Source organism: Anomaloglossus baeobatrachus, chromosome 4 (genome assembly GCF_048569485.1).
Source record: "Anomaloglossus baeobatrachus isolate aAnoBae1 chromosome 4, aAnoBae1.hap1, whole genome shotgun sequence".
In the NCBI taxonomy this organism is placed as follows: domain Eukaryota; kingdom Metazoa; phylum Chordata; class Amphibia; order Anura; family Aromobatidae; genus Anomaloglossus; species Anomaloglossus baeobatrachus.
The window spans coordinates 216,169,344-216,190,868 of NC_134356.1; the positions used below are offsets into that span (position 1 = coordinate 216,169,344).

Consider the following 21,525-nt stretch of genomic DNA (forward strand, 5'->3'; position numbering starts at 1 on the left):
GGTGCGTCTTATAATCAGGTGCGTCTTATAAAGCGAAAAATACGGTAAATGACCATACCTACAGTATATTCAAAAGCATTTTGGTTAAAATAAAGGTCTTGTATGATGACAACTTCATGGACTTTCAGTTCATCACTGGAAAATGGCGTCACAACAACCTGACAGAAGAAAGCACACTTTAAAAAAATGCACAACCTTTGGTCACTACTGTATATGTAATAAGACCGCATATTAATAAAACCTTGTTATGCTGTGATAGCGCCTCTTTTTACCACCCTCAGCCCCATGTGAATTGATTTTTCCTTGTTTCATACAGTGGCTGAGAAGACCAAAGAGCAGGCATCTCAGTTGGGTGGGGCTGTCATGTCCGGAGCTGCCAACATTGGAGCCGCCACTGGCCTAGTGAAGAAGGATGAATTTCCTACAGATATGAAGGTGCGATATCATGACCTCTATGGGACTTGTTTGTGACCTTTTATTACCCTGTGTCATATTAACTGATATAAAAATGTCTTTTCATAACATGATAATGCATACAATTGAACTAACTTCCATTATGGGTTACGACATAGTGAACATTGTAATCTCAAGAACAAATGATCATAAGACATTGATGAAGTCTGGCAGATATACAACCTGATAGATTTTGGAGCCCTGTCTCTATACCATCTAACTATTTTAGTTTTTTTTTGCAATGATGTTTTAGTCAAACGAAAGAAATTGAGAAATTCTATGAAATATTGAAACTTGTTAACAATGAATGTGCACATAATTCAATTTATTCCTATGGCTTACCATAGCTGTTCAACTCTAAATAATCCCAGGGTAGATGTCAAAGCAGATTTAATCCCCAGGTACAAAAAAAGACATTGGCGGACACAGACAGAAGAGAGCCGCTGTGCAAGAACAGTATATAGGTCATTTGCAGTTCAGAAGCTCCTCATAATGCACAATGACACCTGTTTTGGAGTAAAACTGGGCCCCTTACCTTTTGGGCCCCTGTTCGACTGCACCGGTTGGTTACACCAATGATATGTCTGACATTGAAAAAATATGACAAAATATCAGTCCATATTTTAATTGATCTAAACTACAGCGAAAGGAGATCTATTAATTTAGATGACAGAGTGGATCATAATTCACTATCTTTACATTACAGCCATCTGTTATGTAACTGGGAGACTAAAGTCCTTTTACAGGGATCGACATTGGCTATAGATCATCAGCTAAGGCAGTCATCATCTGACGAAGCAGCTGATCACATCTTTTTTGTGGCCTAACAATAAACTGTAGAAGGACCAAATTATTGTATTGATGCCATTCACAGTTTGCCCAGATTCTTATAAAAAGATCTCTAAAGGAACAATAGTCAACGTATTATATTATCAATTGGTAAAAATATGAGCAAAAAACTGCCTGTCAAAGGACTCTATGCCATGGTAGCCCTTTTTTGTCTCGGTTAGATAGTTGGGATACAGTGTGTTCACCCATATCCTGTCCACCGCCATTAACTTGAGAATGACGGCAGCTATAGGCATAGAAGTGGTGACTACTAGGTATAGTAAAGTAGCCATGCGCTGTGCAATGAAACCACCTACGGAGTTAGCATTTTTATCTCGAAAATGGAACGAGATAGAGAAAAAAAGTGAATTAAAAAATTGTAGGGCATCATCAATTCAATATGAATCGACACCATGCATACAGAAATGCTATGATATGAAACCCATGAGCCCCCAAAACATTGAATGCTGGTCACGTATATGGCGCTCATTTAACTTTGATGCTCACTGTCAGCTACAATGCACATCTGGTCTCTGGACTGCATACTGTATCTTGCTGCACGTTGTGCAATATGGTAGGTGACACGTTTGCACAAGCATCTGTGATACGTCGTCGTAGGTCCTGCAATGTTGGTGGAGGGGACGCATACACCTGCTGTTTGATGTGACCTCACAGAAAGAAGTCTAAGGGGGACAGGTCAGGTGAGTGTGGAGGCCACTCCAAGCAGCCACCATGCCCAGTGACTTGTAGGAAGGTGTCCATGAGGTATCGCTTCACGTCCGCAGCCTTGTGAGTTTTACACGTTCTTATCATAGCATTTCTGTATGCAAGATGTCGATTCGTATTGAATTGATGATGCCCTACAACTTTGTAATTTTTTTTTCTCTATCTCGTTCCATTTTCGAGATAAAAATGCTAACTCTGTTGTTTTCCACCAGGTGGCGCTATAGGTGGTTTTACTGCATAGCGCATGGCTACTTTACTATACCTAGACACCACTTCTATGCATATAGCTGCCGCTGTTCTCAAGTTAATGGCGGTGGACAGGATATGGGTGGACACACTGTATATTGGATATTTTAAATATTTAAATAATAATATCAAACAGTTCTATGTATAGAAAACACCCATGTGTTGGAGAAAATGGCAAAAGTGGCAGAGGCTCTGAGTTTTGTGTACCCTGATACACATATGCAAATTAGAATTCTTCTAAGAGGAAGAAAGCTGGCTCTCAAATGCCAAGTGGTCAGCTTTATGTCATTGTTAACTCTATGATGAGCCACATCAATTAGTATATTTATCCAAAAGGATACACATATGACATATTTAACCCCTTCACGACTTATGAATTACCGGTATGTCATGGGTCGTGTCGCTCCTTTTGATGCAGTCTTGCACACTGAGGCCGCAAATTTCCTGGCCCATGTCAGCTGATCTGATCAGCCAACATGTGTCTCTAATCAGAGATCCACCTGCACAAATTAACTAGTTAAATCCCACCATCATTCTCTGACAGCGGGATTTAACGCATGCCGGCGAGGGGTGTGTCATTCCCTGCTTGCATCGGCGTCCATGTGAGATGGTCGTGGGGCCCTGATGGGTTGCCAAGATAGCTGAGGGTCATCTGATGACCCCTGTCACTTTCAATATGTTCCTGTGAATGCCGGCTTAGCACCGGCATTCATAGGAACATAGCATTTGTGCTGTACAACACAAGCAATCGCAGTATATATAAGCTTCAAGTCCCATAAAGGAACTAGTAACAACAGTAAAAAGAAAAAACTTTTTGAAAAAATTTAGAAAAACATGAAAGTTCAAATCACCCCCTTTTTCCTCATTTAAAATAAAACAATAGAAAAACACATATTTGGTAACATCGCGTTCAGAAATGCCCGATCTATCAAAATTTAAAATAAATTAATATGATCGGTAAACAGCGTAACTGACTGGAGGAGTGATGTATAACTGCACAATTATTTTCATTCATGACAAAAAAAATTTCCAACATTTGCGCATCATTATTTTTAGTCTTCATAAATCACATGTAATGGTATTGTCCTAGGAATAAAGTTCATTTTATTCAATAGATACACAATTGGATGTATTAAAAGAATATTCCTGTGCTGAGAATCTTATAAATGTGCTCCTGTTATGTACTGTGTAATGGCCGTGTCTGACCATACAGGGACGTGGTCTGATCATACCACAGCTCCTGGGCCGGGAAGGACACAAGAGAGAGTATACAGGTATTACAGCAGGGGATCACAGCTGATTTTTCTCCAGGGTAATACATTTCCCTGCCTGTTTTTGAACAGGCAGAGAAATGTTTACCCTCACAGGAAGCAATCTCTGTAATCCCATGCTGTCCGGTCTGTATACTCTCTATTATTTTCTCCGCTGCCCAGGTGTGGTATGATCAAACTTTGTCCCTGTATGGTCAGACATGGCCATTAGGCCTTTTCCACATGTCAGTGATTCTGGTACGTATGTGCTTGTTTTTATACGTACCAGAATCATGGACATACACACACCCATTACAAACAATAGGTCTGCGCACACATCAGTGATTTTTCATTGACCGTGTCTCCGTGCGGCGTACACACAGGTCCATGATTGCCGCACAGACATGTCCGTTTTTTTCTTGCATCACTGATGTCCCACGGACCACACTATGGTGTGGTCCGTGAAACATGTACCAGAAAAACACAGACATTGAAAATAAAAATCATTTTAAACTCACCTTCTCCAGCGATGCTGTGTTCTGCAGCTGCTCTCTGCTTCTTCCTGGCTGGCTCATTACTGGCATGCATATTCAGTTATGCAGCCAGAGCCAACCCAGAAGTAGCTGCAGAGGTGAGAGACAGCGGCGGCCGGAAACACAGCAGAGTTCAGCACCACGGACAGCAGGAACGGGAGAGGTGACTTTATCTCCATGTGCTATCACGGACCACGGGGTACGGATCACGGATTGCACATGGACAACCCATGTGTGCCGTGAATCGCGGCACATGGAGGGACATATGCGTTTTTTACATGTCAGTGAAAAACGTCTGTGTTTTTCACTGACGTATGAAACAAGCCTTACACATTGCATAACAGGAACAATTTTTTTTATACACATCCAATTGTAGAACTTTATTATTATTCCAAGATCTATTGTTTAACATATACTTTGTTCCTGGGACTATCCCTTTAAGTGTATGGCATGGAGCATTATACATGATCTAAGGTGCCGTTTGTAGTATCGGCAGCAAAGGTAATGGATATTTATAAGAGAGGACAAGATAACAGGAGGGAAGTCTACAGGATACACAAGCTTTCTATGTGCCTGCTGCAGTGAGCAGTAAGGAAAGGAGTCTTGGAATACACATACTCCTCAGACAATGAAGGGACTGCTTCCAGCTTAGCTTATAAATAGCAACAGCTGAGAAAATGAGGCCACAGCTTATACCGCCAGGATGAGAAAAAAACCCTGACGGAAGGCAGCATGCCGAGCTGGAGACTGATTGGACGGAGTAAGCTTGCCCCCCTCACCCAAGGTCTCCTTTTGATCCTATAAATCCCTCTGTTCATATGACCGACAGACAAATATGAGTGGCCCTCTCCTCTGCTCTCGCAGATTACACGCAGAACACAGGCTCGTTCCACAGTTTACACTGCTTAAATCTACTGATTTGTTTTACCTGATGTATTATTTTTTTCGTCTGCCGAGGCGAAGCGCGGTGCCGGGACTCGCAGCAGCCTGGTTTTATAGGAAGATTATATTCTCTGTAAATGGAGCACGTAACATTAAACTAATTATTATATTTATTTCATATGCTTAGCGCAGATACAAGGAAGTGCTTTTATTTAGTTAATAATATAACCTTAATGAAGACAAAAGATCGCAGCGAGAGGTTAAATTGGATCACTCCCAGTAAGATAAAAGACCCGTTATTAAATGGGAATGATGATTGAAATACAATCCGAAATATGGACCACTGCCAAGCGCTATTTCAGCATACATATTCATGTCGAACTAGCGGTGCGAAATCATCACCGGATAAAGATTTCTTCTTAAAATATGCCAACAAAATTGATCTTGTGACTTTGATTGATGGGTAAAGTTAGCATATCCCATTGCCTAAGTAATTGAAACACCATCATATTTCCATTGAAAGCGGCACGCACTTCCGCGCTTCCTAAATCATTCCGATTTCTGCATTGACAGCTTGGTTGCAAACCCCTCATTCCAGGGCTTCTCTATCAGACAGTGAATGAACCCTCCATTTGCCTTCACAATGGGATCACCTTTATCAGGCCTTCTACAAAGATAATTGGATGGTGTCCAAGCTGTAGGAAAGAAGCCATTCGTAGATCCAGTGTAGTACAAACAACTCCATTGACAGACAATGGCTCACAGTCTTTTAACTGGTACACCCCATTATCAGCACTATTAGTAAAGGCCCAGTCACACACAACGACTTACCAGCGATCCCGAAAACGATGCGACCTGATAGGGATCGCAGGTAAGTCGCTGGGAGGTTGCAGGTGAGATGTCACACAGTCAGATCTTACCAACGATGCAGGAACAATACAGGTCGCAGTAGCGACCTGTATAACGATCTCAGCAGTCACTGTGACCCTGTCACACAGTGTCGAGCACAGCGATGTGTTCTGCCCAGCAGGACATCACCTTTGAAGAAAATGGCCTGGACCATTCGGTAACAACTAGAGATCTCACAGCAGGGGCTTGATCGCTGGTAGGTGTCACACATAACAAGATCGCTAATAGGATCGCTACTGCGTCACAGAAACCGTGACTAAGCTGCGATCTCGCTAGCGATCTCGTTATGTGTGACGGTACCTTAAAGCTGTTAAAGCCTTCCATCTCCTACCTGATTATCAGTGCACAGGCACATAACAGCTGACCTACAGCATGCATTTTTCCAGACTGGATTGTTTGCTTAGTCATCATGTGAGTCATCATAATATGTTCTTCAGTGATCTTTTCTATTATCTCACTGCACATTTAAATATTATGTCTGACCAACCCATAATGTGCTAAGGCTAAGCGTGTGGCCAGACGTGGCCAACTATTGTGAAACAAATTTGTGCGGAAATTGGCCATCACAGTGGATAGAATTTGGGCATATAGCCAGTGGCTGCTTGTGGTCTCCCCAGTGGCATAACTTGAAGCTCATGGGCCTGTGAGAAGGCGACCGACTACATTATTAATGGCCGGTATGTACCACATAAGTGGTGTGATCCTCAGGAATGCTGATACTTTTAGTGTTGCAAATGTTTGCTATAGTATTCACAGGGTGAGGATCATAAGTGGCTGGAGAGATGGGTGGGTCGGGCCACTTACATACCCCACCCATGGGTGTGTCTGTGTCACATGATACACGTAAAATGGAGTCTGTGTGTTTGACATGTGTAGAGACTGCAGCCAGTAGGGATAGTGCTGGGCTGTAGTAAGGAGCCTCTGGCAGAGGTCCGGTGTAGATGCTGGCAGGAGTCAGTGTCTGGAGGCTGCCATGCCTCTGATGCTGACGTATCGCGACTATGACGCACTTGAAAACCTGTGGGTGAATACTAACTGGGGTCTGTGAGATACTGGAAGACTGTATCCAACACCGTAAGGGTAGCAGACTGTAATCCGTGATTGATTATTTTGCCTCTAAAGCTGCAAGAGACTCATGCTTTGAGGAGCAGTTTATGCAATATGTTTTAATAACCTGCTGGACTTGTTAAAGAGACAGTGTTACTGTGTCTACCTCGAATCACAGCAAAAGTGAATAAAAACCCCAATATACAGTGTGTGAACGGAGCACAACGTCAAAGGCCCCAATGCAAAATTAGTCTACTAAGATGAGCCTAAGGGACTGTACCACCCCGCAGGCTCGGCTGCGACCGCCGAGCCGCTCGGATCCGTGCTCGTACTGTGGGTGGTGGCTTGAGCCTCTCACAGACCCGGGGGTCACGTCGCTCTGCAAGGGAGTTGGCACTACAAGCGGGAATTTTGGTGTTTGGTTTGGGATGATAGTTTGTGACACCACCCACGGGTTGTGGTGATTGTAGACACCACCGCTGCAGTGAAGGTATGGGGGCTCCTGGGAGCGGTGTAATGGCGCAGCTAGTTATTGACCCCTCCGTGGGTAGGGGAGTGATGGTCCCGGGGCCTGGTAGGCAAGGGTCGGGGTGCAGGGTGAAGTGTTGCGATGCAGTGCGGTGCCTGATGGCACTGGTGTACTCACTCTGACACAAGACACTGGAGTCTCTGGTAAACCAAACGGAGTGATGAACGGGGCCCGGAGCCGACTGCAGCTTCTCCCAGAGTAGGTTGGTGGTTTCCGCCTTTCTCCTGCACCTCTGTGTGTAAAATGTTTGACTCCTATGCCTAGACACCGGTAGTCCGCTCCCCGACTTGTATATGCCGTAGGAGCCCGTTTGCCCGCAGACGCTGGCCCTTTGGGTCTCTATGCCTTGGCGGTGGCTTTACCCTGTATGGTTGGGGTGTTGTCTTCTAAAGGGACTTGTGTAGGATAGGTCCTTAAGTCCAGTCCACAATCAGTTGATTCGACTTGGCCCTGTCGGTTCAGGGCTTTGTGCTGGGTCTGAGTACCCTGCCTGGTGCTCCGGTATCCAGTTGGCTCCCTGGTTCGGTTCCGGCGGGCCACTACCCTGTCCCGGTCCCTTACAGTTCCACCGGTCATATTTTCGGTCTCCTGCAGGCGGCCACCACCGTCTGCCTCCTTGCCAATGGCGACTGGGCTCCGACCCAGCCACCTGGTAGTCTCTTATCAGGGCACGGACACAAGACTGCCAATGACCTTGACTGCTCTCGACTTGCACTTGAACTAGTGTGTACTAGACTACTTGTTTTCCTGCCTCCAGGCCTGTGAACTCCTGGGTGGGCGGAGCCAACTGCCTGGCTCCGCCCCCCTGGTGTGAACATCAAACCTGGAGGGTGGTAACAAGGTTTTTAGGTTGGCTAATGTTACCTAACTGGGAGGGGGTTGTGGTGTTGTGTGTGACTACCTGGGACGACCCGACTAGTCCGGGGCGTCACAGGACCATTTGGACTTCTTAGACTTCAGGGTCAGGATGAGACTGAAATCCTGGCACCTACTATAGTTACATTCCTGGATGTCACTCTAAAGATACTAACGGTGGCTTTTGGGACCGAAGGCCCCGTTACACGCAACGACGGATCTCACGATATATCGCCGGGGTCACGGATTCCGTGACGCATATCCGACATCGTTAGCGACGTCATTGCGTGGGACAGCAAGGAACGTCTGTTAACAATAGAAAATATTCACCTTATCATCCATCGTTGACACGTCGTTCCTTTTTAAAAAATCAATGATTGTTGAGCACGTAGGTTGTTCATCGTTCCCAAGGCAGCACACATTGCTATCCTCGGGACACCTCGGGAACGACAAACTGCAGCTTACCTGCGGTCAGCAATGCGGAAGTAAGGAGGTGGGTGGGATGTTACATCCCGCTCATCTCCGCCCCTCTGCTTCTATTGGGCGGCCGCTTAGTGACGCCACTGTGACGCTGAACAAACCACTCCCTTAGAAAGGTGGCGGTTCGCAGGCAACAGCAACATCGCTAGGCAGGTAAGTCCGTGGGACGGCTCCTAACGATATTGTGCGCCATGGGCAGCGATTTGCCCGTGACGCACAAACGACGGGGGCGGGTGCTTTCACCAGCGATATTGCTAGCGATATTGCTGCGTGTAACACCCCATTAACTCTATCATTTAAAGGCCCTTATAAACAGACTGTCTTCAGCCTGATATTGATGGCTTTGATTAACAAATCTAACTTGTACAGGGGTCTCTGACAGATGATTGTTGGGGGAGTTAAGGATTGAACATGACTGATTTCAGACTGCCGATTTTTTTTTTTTTTTTTTTCTTTTTTCTTCAGAAATTGTTTGTTATAATTAGAATGAATAAACTACATATTAAACGAGTTATTCATAAAATATATAAGGAAAAACAAACATATAAAACTAGCCTTTATTTAGAAAGTAAGGAAGGAAGCTTAACACAAAATAACCATCTCTGAGGGCCGCTCAAGTATAGAAGGCGCTATCCTGGTGCGCTATCGTTTTGGAACAATGGATCGGAGAACTGTTAGGTAGCGATTCAAACCTTTTTTAAAAGAACGTGTTGAAGAAAAGGCCAATTTGAGGAGATCTGGATAAATCCTCACTAGAGACATATTTGTACACATCAAAAAATTTGTTCCAAGTTGAGATGAGAGATTGAGGAACACTTAAGGCCCAGTCACACACAACGACTTACCAGCGATCCCGACAATGATTCCACCTGATAAGGATCGCTGTTAAGTTGCTGGGAGGTCGCTGGTGAGATGTCAAAGAGTCAGACCTTACCAACGACGCAGTAACGACCTGTATAACGATCTCGGCAGTCACTGGGACCCTGTCACACAGCGATGTGTCCTGCCCAGCAGGACATTGCCTTTGAAGAATATGGTCCGGACCCTTCGGCAACGACTAGTGATCTCACAGCAGGGGCCTAATCGCTGGTAAGTGTCACACATAACGAGATCGCTAAGGGGATCGTTACTGCGTCACAGAAACTGTGACTCAGCAACGATCTCGTAAGCGATCTCTTTGTGTGTGACGGGGCCTTTACACAGTATATGGAGCATAGTACAATCTGTTATTTCACACCTCCAAAATGGTTTGGAAACTGAGGGATATATTCTAAGCAGACCAACTGGGCAGTGGTACCATCTCCATCTAGTGATGATTTTAGAGTTTCTTTCCCTGTGCCCGACATGCCATGGGAAGCCTGTGCATACAGGAGCAAGCCTTAAGCGGGCTTTACACGCTACGACATCGCTCAAGTGATCTCGTTGGGGTCACGGAATTTGTGACGCACATTCGGTCGCTTTAGCGATGCCTTTGCGTGTGACACCTATGAGCAATTTTCCATCGTCGCAAAAACGTGCAAAATCGCTCATCGGTGACATGGGGGTCCATTCTGAAATATCATTGCTGCAGCAGTAACGAAGTTGTTCCTCGTTCCTGCGGCAGCACACATCGCTCCGTGTGACACCGCAGGAACGAGGAACCTCACCTTATCTGCGTCCCGGCTACAATGTGGAAGGAAGGAGATGGGCGGGATGTTACGTCCCGCTCTTCTCCGCCCCTCCGCTTCTATTGGGCGGCGGTTCAGTGACGCTGCTGTGACGTCGCTGTGACGCTGAACGAACCGCCCCCTTAGAAAGGAGGCGGATCGCCGGTCACAGCGATGTCGCAGGGAAGGTAAGTAGTGTGACGGGTCCGGGCGATGTTGTGCGACATGGGCAGAGATTTGCCCGTGTCGCACAACCGATGGGGGCGGGTACGCACGCTGGCGATATCGGTACCGATATCGCAGTGTGTAAAGCGGCCTTTATTCCACAACTCATTAGAGAAGTATGACCCAGTTTCCTTCTTCCATTCCTTCATGAACCAAGATGCATCAAAATAAACGAGAGACGAGAGAATGAAATAGATTTGAGATATTATACATCTTGGTGTAGAGTCCTGAAGTGAAAGTGATTCAAAAGAAGTAAAGTAAGATCTTAGCACAGACACCGACTGGTTGCAGTCTGATTTTATGACTTGATGCCCATATCATAAATCTCTTAACCCTTATTCCTGGAAGAAAATTTGGATTGTCAAAGAGTGGAGTTAGTAGGGCAGGTATTTTTGAGTTTTTAAGCCTTAGATTTACCCGATCCCAAACCTGGAGGAGATCATGCATTAATGAAGGAAATAACAGTTTTGAGGGGCAAGTTTGGTTTGGAATCCAGTGTAAAGAAGTCACCGATAATGGAGATCTTCAACGCAAGCCATGCTGCTGATCAGCGCCATTAAACTAGTCCCACAGAGTCATTAGTAGAGGCTAAAAAATAAAGCTGGAAATCTTAAAAATCAGCACCCCTTTTAAATTCAGATCTGTTTAGAAATCTGCGTGCCAGGCAAGGTCTATCTCATCTTGATATGACCTTATGGCAAGCTGCATTCAGTTGCTTAAAAAAGGTCTGTGGTAGTGAAATTGGAAAACAGTGAACGAGATAAAGAAATTTAGGGAGAATATCCATTTCAATGCATTGTAGAAAACCTTATGTAATTATTTAAGGTCATTGATGGTATGAATAAGCAGAGGTTTGTGCTTAAGATGAAAAAGGGATGCCCACTTTCCACCTTGCTCTATGTTATAGTAATGGAGCATCTGGCAGTTGCATTGTGAAAGACTGTAAATATTCAGCGCATCCCTGCTGGTCACACTATGCATAGAATTGGATTATATGTAGACAATTGTCTTCTGTATATCAGAAACCCTAGAATTACTTTACCTTCTATCCTAAAAGAGTTTGCAAATTTTTGATCTACTGAGCAACTTTAACCCCCATTCTGATCTTGGACATACAGGGTACGTCCTGATTGTTGGGTGTTCCTGATCTTGGTCGTATCTCGTATGGCCTGGTGATTGCGGGGTTGCGGGGGCACAGGCACTGTAACGGCCACCCCCCCAAGTGTGGGGGAGAAGGTGGTATTAGAGCAGGGCTGGCCAAGAGTAGGGCTAGCCTGGCAATCCAGAACTCTTCACCATCCAAAGTACCTCTGGGATAAGGAACAGCTAGGGTTCCCCTAACCTACTAAGACTAGCCAGTCTAGGAGCCGCGGTCATCGGTTATCCCCTACTATGAATGACATCAATGTCTACAGCTCATAATTCCGATATGAAGACATTAGCTGCATTCACTGTAAATGGTAAAATGATGATTACAGTCAAAATAATCTATTAAATCTATTAAATATTAATCTCTTCTACAGCTTCAAGAAAAATCACGCACACCTTAATTTTTTTTTATGGACAGGGCAAAAAAGTGCCCTTTTTTTACAGACTGTCCGGAAATTTCTGTAAGGTTGGCAACCTAGACAGGGGTGTCTGGTATAGAGTTGGTTTTGAAAAACAGACATGGTGAGGTATAAAATTATATGACAGCTTTTCCTCCAGTTTTGGAAAATGAAGTATTCAAGTCCATAGTTTCTGTAAAAAGTGAATAAGCCAGAAGTCAGACTCCCGAGAGACCATATAACTAGATTGCAGAACCAAGATGTGATGGAGTGTAAGAGGAACAGTAACTACAATCAGAAATCAAAAGTAGGTCACATAAAGACTCAGACTGAAAACAATGTCTTGTCATCAGCACAAAATTTAGGCATTTGCCAGTCATGTAACAGAGGGCATCGCTGCATTTAGGAGAAGGGGATGGCAGTTGTATACTTAATACAAAAATCAATACCTTTTCTTCTTTATAGCATGTCAGCACTTTTTTTCTTAACTAAGATATCGTATATTTTTAGGCTTCCGCTTGACGCATCTATAAGGGATAAGCAGGTTATCCTGCAAAACACCCCCCGTACTATATCTACCTAAATAAAGACAAGAACCACGACTTTATTGCAGGAATGGCCACAGTTTTATTTTACCGTATATATGTATACCAAAACTCGTGGCCCAACATGCCACTCAATTGTTAAACTTAACCTTATACATATATACCCGTATAACCAGAAACACCGATAGATCCGTCCGAGAGGCAAACCATCATTCCTAACCCCCCGGCCGTAACCTCCAAACCGGCCCAGAGGACCACCTCAGCCGTGACCACCCGGCCCAAGGTGAGGGGTAACAACGTTCCATCGTTAATTACCCCCACCCAGAACCTGCGGGACCTCCGCCCACAAGTTCCCATCCACTCCGAAGCCACTCCCCTTGAGCGACTTCGTACCAAAAAAATGACTGTCGGTACTCCCAACCTCTCAGACGGACCTATCACCCCGCTGTGACAACAATAAATTAGCAACTCAACCTTGTATTCACCTTTATTCCTCTTTTTTTTTTTTTTTTTGAAAAACCATCACCTTTTCACTTTTTTTTTTTAAACATATACATATAATTATATATCAGGGCGGGCGGGTGGGACACAAAGATCAAGCGACGAAAGGGGAGGTGATCAGTACACCCCCCTCTCTTATACCTCTCACAACACCCCACCCCTTCCTTGCTCCCCCCCAATCCCCTTACAGCTCCCTTCTACCAATCCTGTACTCCCACATATCCCCCATCCCATGCAAACCCATTAACCCTTTCCTAACCTTGCACCCTCCCGATCGTCATGGGGTCCATTCACCCCTATGGGGCTCACTGCCCTTCTTGACGCATCTATAAGGGATAAGCAGGTTATCCTGCAAAACACCCCCGTACTATATCTACCTAAATAAAGACGAGAACCACGACTTTATTGCAGGAATGGCCACAGTTTTATTTTACCGTATATATGTATACCAAAACTCGTGGCCCAACATGCCACTCAATTGTTAAACTTAACCTTATACATATATACCCGTATAACCAGAAACACCGATAGATCCGTCCGAGAGGCAAACCATCATTCCTAACCCCCCGGCCGTAACCTCCAAACCGGCCCAGAGGACCACCTTGGCCGTGACCACCCGGCCCAAGGTGAGGGGTAACAACGTTCCATCGTTAATTACCCCTACCCAGAACCTGCGGGACCTCCGCCCACAAGTTCCCATCCACTCCGAAGCCACTCCCCTTGAGCGACTTCGTACCAAAAAACCGACTGTCGGTACTCCCAACCTCTCAGACGGACCTATCACCCCGCCACAGGCCGGCCAAGTGACACCCTTACTTGGCCCGAGCCCCCCACACCCCCAGTGCTTGCTCTAGGCCATCCCTCAAACCCAACATCCATAAATCCAGACCCACATCAGTCAGATGAACCCCATCTCTCCTTAGATACTGCTCCGTGTACTCCTCCAATTCTCTATGCCTCACCACCAACCCACCATTTCTCGCCACAAACCTGCCAATAGCCCGGTTCAGCTTGCTCCGGGCCCTATTAATACGGTCCACCGACCTCCCAAAACGCCACTGCGTCCGAGCTATAATGTCTGACCAAACGATAACTATGCCCGGGAACGCCCTCCACAAATGTAACAGGTCCAGCTTTATATCCCTTTTCAATTCCCTCGCCGACCTTACTCCCAAATCGTTCCCCCCCACATGCAAAATTAACACATCAGGGACACGATCCATACGGCTATAATAAGCCACCTCAGGGTGCACCCTACCCCAGGTCATGCCCCGAATTCCGAGCCACTTTACTCGAGCTTCCGACACCGACACTCCAAGCTGCCGACCGTCACGCCGCACATCCGGCCGTAACGCTCCCCAATACACATAGGAGTGCCCGAGGATCCACACAAGGCATGGACCTATAAAATACAAAGACCACGAATAAAAACAGCAACAGAACAAGAAATTGCCCCACAAACCGGCATCAAACACCAACCTTAAATCCCCCACCCCTGACCATCACCTGACCAAGTGAGGCCTAATGTACAAACGGAACCTGGAAGACTCCCACCTCCCAATCCGCCGGATACAGTCCTCACTCAAACCCCACCTGGCGGCCTCCGTTGCCTCCCCAATCCGGAAAGAGTGAGACCCGTACTCACGTGGCTCCTCCCCCACCCTTGCTAGAGCCATCTTCAGCACCGCATTGAATTGATACCGCGACAAAGCCAATCCGTCCGCATGTCTAAGAAAAACACCAGGGTAACCGCCGCGCACCTTTAAAAACTCTGACACATGTAACACTGGGCACAACTGGTGCCCTGGTAAAGCGAACAACACTACTAAGCGCCCCCGGCCCCTCTGATCCGTCTTAGAAAAGCGAAGCCGACATTCCACTCTATCCTCCCCCAGCATTACATCACCCAACAGCAAACCACCCATCGCTTGCTTAGTCGGGCTGACCAATTCGCCAATACGAAAGGCCCCAAAAAACGCCAGTACAAAAGCTACCGAAAACAACACCCGCTCATAAGGAGACGAACACAACTCCCCTAAACACCCCACTAAACGCACCAACAATGGCAATGACACCGGCCGCCTACAGTCACGCGACTGAGCCCCTTTCCGAAAACCCTTCATCGCCTGTCGCACCAGAAAATCCTTAGTCGCGTCCCGAACCCCCTGCATCTGGAACAAAAAGGCCAACGCCGCCAACTTGCAACCAATCACCGAAACAGACCTGCCTTCCGAAAAATCCCCACTTATTAACATCAGTACCCCCAACACTCGACCCTTGTAACCCGACTCCATGAACTCCCTACTTTCCAACTCTGCCCATTCCTTCCACACCGCCTGATATCGGCACCAAGTAGCCTCAGACACCGATCTCCGAATTCCCTCAAATGCTATACCGATGCCAGGTCCCACAGCCAGTTCGGGCAAGGTTCTCCCTCCGCGTCCGCTTCCGGCACCAGCTTCCTGAACCTGCAAAACTGAAACCGTGATAGCGCATCAGCCACCTCGTTGCGAATCCCAGGCACATGCCGAGCCACCACGCAAATGTTTAACTCCAAGCAACGCAACACTAGATGCCTTAAATACCCCACAACCGGCGGGGATTTTGCCGACAGTGCGTTGATGGAATGCACCACCGCCATGTTGTCACAATGCATGCAAACCCTTCTTCCAGCAAAAACAGGGCCCCACAACTCCACCGCCACAATAATGGGAAACAATTCCAACAGCGCCAAATTCCTCACCAAACCTGCTTCCACCCAACGCCGCGGCCACTTTCCCACGCACCAGCGCGTTTGAAAAATTGCTCCAAAACCTGTCGCCCCAGCCGCATCAGTGTACAATTCCAGCTGGCTATTGGACACTGCCTCGCTCATCCAAAGGGTCCGACCGTTGTACCGGTGCAAGAACTCCTCCCACACCAACAAATCCCCTTTCATCATTTTTGTCACTCTGACAAAGTGATTTGGAGCTTTTACCCCCGCGGTTGCGCCCGCCAGTCTCCTATTAAATATCCGCCCCATCGGCATAATGCGACAAGCGAAATTCAATTTCCCGAGTACTGACTGCAACTCGCGCAACCGCACCTTCTTGGCCTGAGACAAAAACCGCACCGACGCCTTCAAATCCAACAGCTTCCCCTCCGGCAACCGGCATTCCATTGCCAGTGTATCAATTTCGATACCTAAGAAACATAAAACCGTCACCTGCCCTTCTGTTTTGTCTTTTGCCAACGGAATACCCAGGCTACGCGCGATCCGCTCTAACGTGAACAACAACAAGGAGCAAACCGAAGAGCCCGCCGGACCCACGCAAAAGAAGTCATCCAAATAGTGAATCACCGAATGGACTCCTGCCACCTCCTTGACTACCCATTCCACAAACGTACTGAATGCCTCAAAATAAACACACGAAATGGAACAGCCCATCGGCAAGCAACGATCCACATAGTATTCACCATCCCACATACACCCTAAGAGATGAAAGCTCTCTGGATGCACCGGGAGTAAACGAAAAGCTGCTTCCACATCCACCTTTGCCATCAGGGCCCCCCGCCCCGCTACCCTTACCAGCTCCAAGGCCCTATCGAACGATACATAACATACCGCCGACAATTCCGGTGATATCCCATCATTCACCGACAATCCCGCCGGATAAGATAAATGATGAATGAGCCGAAATTTGTTCAGCTCCTTCTTAGGTACCACCCCAAGGGGGGAAATCCGTAAATTGGAGAATGGCGAGTCCTGGAATCGGCCCGCCATCCTTCCCAACTCCACCTCCTTCTGCAGCTTTTCCTTCACCACCGCCGGATGTTCTTTTGCGGACCTCAGGTTTCCCGGGCGAAACACCGGCGCCTCAGATTCAAACGGAATCCGAAAGCCCTCCGTAAAACCACGTTCCAACAACTCCGCCGCCCGAACATCCGGGTATCTACTTAAATAGGGAAGCATCGCCTCGACCCTCACTGGCGTCCTCCCTTTTTCCAGACCCATCCCCCGCCTTTCCTTTCCCTTTCTTGAAGCACCTGGCCAGAGGGTGGGACCCTCCACATCCGGAACACTCGTGTCTGAACCGACAAGAGGCCCCGAACTTACACTGTCCCTCGTTATACTGCCAACAAGCTCCCTTTTTCTGTCCAGCCGAGGACCCGCCACTCGCACCCGGGCTCCCGGCACCCCCTCGAAAGGGCTGAGCCGGCGCCGTCATTAACCGCATCCACAAGGAAATATCCTTGTGGCCCCACTGGACTCCCGGCCGCAGAGCCTTCCGTTGCCGGAACTGCTCATCATATCTCAACCACCCTAAACCGCCGTATACTCTATACGCTTCCCCTATCGCGTCCATATATCCAAATAGGGCGGAACAATGCTCCGGCTCCTTTTCCCCGATCACACTGGCTAAGATCGCAAAGGCCTGTAGCCAGTTAGTAAACGTCCTCGGGATCAACCTATACCTCCGTTTTTCCTCATCCTCCTTCTCCTTTTTTGTATCACTGGGTTTTACCTTATCCAAATTAAACTTTTCCAAGGGAAGCAGGGAAAAAATTTCCACATACTTCCAAATCTTTTCCCTCACCTCCTTTTTCAAATGAACCCCTAACTGACCTTCAAAACACACATAAATTTCACTCCGCGCCCTATCATCCAAACGCACAACCTCATCCTCCTTTTCTTTTTCCGCCTCCTTACTCGCACCCACGGAAGCCGCCCCACAGCCTCCTGTCCCGTACCCGCCGCCGAGGTCGGGTCCCCCGCCACAACCTCGCGCACCGGCGCTTCTGTCCGCACCACCTCCGTGGGGCCCACCCACGCCCCCACCGGAGCCCCAGGCCCAGTCCGACTAACCCGTTCCGCAGACAACCCCTGCAACACCCCCAAAAGCTGCCCCCAAAACTCCGGACCCGGTAAACCAGACTGCCCGACCGCACTCGCCCCCAGCGCAACGCGTCCCGCGACGGAACCCCCGCCCCCGCCCGCGCTACCCACAGCATGAAACATTTCTGTTGTCTGCTCACCAGGCTGCCGTTGAGCCGACGCCGGAACAGCCGTGCCATGATCTTCCTGCTGCCGCTCCGTCCGACCCGCCGCTGCTCCTTCTTCCTCGCTGGAGTCTGATGCGCTGCCGAAATCCTCAGGGGGGACCAGCGAGGGGACAGCCCGCACCTGGCGGCCGTCGACCACCACGGTCACCGCACCCTGCTCGTCCGGGCGACTCCTGCTTGACCTCTTCCTTTTCTCCCGCCGTGGCGCCCTGCCGCCATCTTTTCTCGCTGTAATCGTGATATCCTGCTGCGCCGCCACTTCTCCTGTCGTTCTCAGTGGGCTCCCTCCCTGCCGACTGCCGGAAGGCCGTGCCGAGCTGGCTCCTCGCCGGGACCCTCCCCCAGCACGCTCCTCGCCGGGGGGGACCGTGACTACCGATCTCCTCTGTGCCTGCGGGCCACCGTACCCCTCCTCCGATCTCCTGACCTCGCTGCTCGCATCCGCTCCCGTCCTCCGTCCTGTAGCTCTCCCCTGCGGCCTGCAGGGAGTCTCCTCCGGCAATCCGGCATGCCGAGCGCCACCCCCAGCCGGCACGTCACTGGGGGCTGCCGTCATCCATGCTCCGGTCTGGTGCTGCGCAGGCCGCGGACCGGAAGTGGGCCTCGCCGAGGCTCCGCCCACCCCCAACCCACGGGATCTCCGACGCGGATTCCTCCCGGTGGCCGGCTGCTCCCCTAGGTGAGTTGAAGGGCTCCGCCGCTGCTCCAGAGGGTCCCCGCAGGGGCTCCTTGATCTTATTCTCCCCCTCCAGCTGGGGGAGTAGCGCTCCGGCGGTCGCGCCCGCCGAGCACGTAGCAACGGCCCGGGCGCTGGAACAGCAGGCGGCGCCGCTCCAGCCCCACAGACCGCTGCCAGCTGCTGCCTCAGGGCATCCACTCCTACTACCTCGGAGGCCCCCCGCACCATCTCCAGCAGTTCAGCAAGGGCAGCCATGGCAGGAGGCAGCACTACGTCCTGGGACACAAAGATCAAGCGACGAAAGGGGAGGTGATCAGTACACCCCCCTCTCTTATACCTCTCACAACACCCCACCCCTTCCTTGCTCCCCCCCAATCCCCTTACAGCTCCCTTCTACCAATCCTGTACTCCCACATATCCCCCATCCCATGCAAACCCATTAACCCTTTCCTAACCTTGCACCCTCCCGATCGTTATGGGGTCCATTCACCCCTATGGGGCTCACTGCCCTTCTTTACCTTGGTTTCTACAAACTAAAATCTCAAATTAAGCGCAGCATTAAACTCGTCTAATGTCATTGGACAGAGTGATCAAATTCATACATCAGTTTGTTTGAGCTCATTAAAATAAAACATCTTATACATACAGTATGAGAATCCCATAGGATAGCATCACATCATCATTTAAAAGGAATATTAAAAGCCAAAAAGTAAGTCAGTGTAAAATGATTCTCCAGCCGACAGATCAATAAGACAATATTAAGCTGGAATGTGATATGTTATAAAGTGAAGTGTGGTGCGCAACTAGAACTCAATCACGATGTCATTAAATCTGTCATTCATAAATCTTTTGGGGGTCACACGACAGTGCCTTGCGAAAGAATTCACCCCCTTTGGCATTTTTTGGGTTTTGCTACCTTTATAACCTTGAATTTCACAGGTTTTTTTAAGGGTTTGCATCAGTTTATGTAAATAACATGCCTTCCACTGTGAACCATTTGGTTTTCATTTTATTGTGGAACAAACAATAAATAGGACAAAATAACTGAAAACGTCAGTGTGCATAACTATTCATCCCATTAAAGTTAGTACTTTGTAGAGCCTCCTTTTGCAGCAATTACAACTCCAGGTTGCTTTGGATAATGCGGGCGTTACACGAGACGAGCTATCGTGCGATGCATTGTCGGAGTCACGGTTTTCGTGACGCACATCCGGCATCGTTCACGACGTCATCTCGTGTGACACCTCCAAGCAACGCAGTATCGCTCAAAAATCGTGAGTCGTATACTTGTCGCTCAGTTTTAGAAAATTGTTTAATTAAAATGGCGCCGGTTGTTCATCGTACCCGGGGCAGCACACATTGCTCCGTGTGACACCCCGGGAACGATGAACACAGCTTACCTGCGTCCCGCGGCTCCCGGCGGCTATGCGGAAGGAAGGAGGTGGGCGGGATGTTTACGTCCCGCTCATCTCCGCCCCTCCGCTTCTATTGGCCGGCGGCTGTGTGACGTCGCTGTGACACCGAACGTCCCTCCCCCTTCAGGAAGTGGATGTTCGCCGCCCACAGCGAGGTCGCTCAGCAGGTAAGTGCGTGTGACGGGGTTTTACGACTTTGTGCGACATGGGCAGCGATTTGCCCATGACGCACAAACGACGGGGGCGGGTACGATTGATCATGAAATCGCACGATCGGTCGACTTGTGTAAAGCAGGCATAAGTCTTTGAGCTTTCCACATCTGCCACTGGGATCTGCCATTCCTCAAGGCAAAGCTGCTCCAGCTCCTTCAGGTTAGATGGTTTCCTCTGTTGAACAGCAATCTTCAAGTCTGACCACAGATTCTCTGTTGGATTAAGGTTTGGGCTTTGACTAGGCCACTCCAATACACTTACACGTTTTCACTTAAACAACTCGAGTGTTGCTCTAGCAGTGTGCTTTGTCATTGTCTAGATGACAGTCGCAAATCACTGACAGACTGAAATAGGTTTTGTTCAAGAATATCCCTGTATTTCACACCATCCATCTTCCCTTCAACTCAGACCATTTTCTGTGTCACTGCTGCCAAAATACATCCCCACAGCATGATACTGCCACCACCAAGTTTCACTGTGGGGATGGTGTTCTTTGGGTGGTGAGCTGAGTTGGTTTGGTGCAGACATAGCGTTTTATCTTAGTGACCAAAAAGTTATATTTTAGTCTCATCTAACCACAGCACCTTCCTCCATGGATTTGGGGAGTCTCCCTCATGTCTTTTGGCAAACTGAAAACGAGCCTCCCAATTTTTGGCTTTAAGTAAATGCTTTTTTCTGGCACTCTTCTATAAAGGCCAGCTCTCTGGAGTGTAAGGCTTCTTGTGGTATTATGGACAGATTCTCCAGTCTCTGCTTGGGAACTTTGCAGCTACTTTAGGGTTACCTTTAGTCTCTCTGATTTTAATGCCTTCCTTCCCCGGGTGGAGAGTTTTGGTGGACGGCCCTCTCTTGGCAGGTTTTCTTGTGGTATCATGTTCTTTCTATTTGATGATAATGGATTTGATGGTGCTCCAGGGGATCATCAGAGATTGGGATATTTTTTTAGAACCGAACCCTGACTTGTACTTCTCAG

At 48.1% G+C, this 21,525-nt stretch overlaps 1 protein-coding gene across 1 annotated transcript in view; it reads left to right on the forward strand.

Moving 5' to 3' along the window:
- The window catches only part of SNCB (synuclein beta), a 131,931-nt gene that overhangs the window by 52,908 nt on the left and 57,498 nt on the right, over window positions 1-21,525 (forward strand). The window contains exon 5 of the mRNA XM_075342363.1: window positions 317-435. Coding sequence (XP_075198478.1) covers window positions 317-435 — 119 coding nt within the window. The remainder of the gene's footprint in view (window positions 1-316; window positions 436-21,525) is intronic.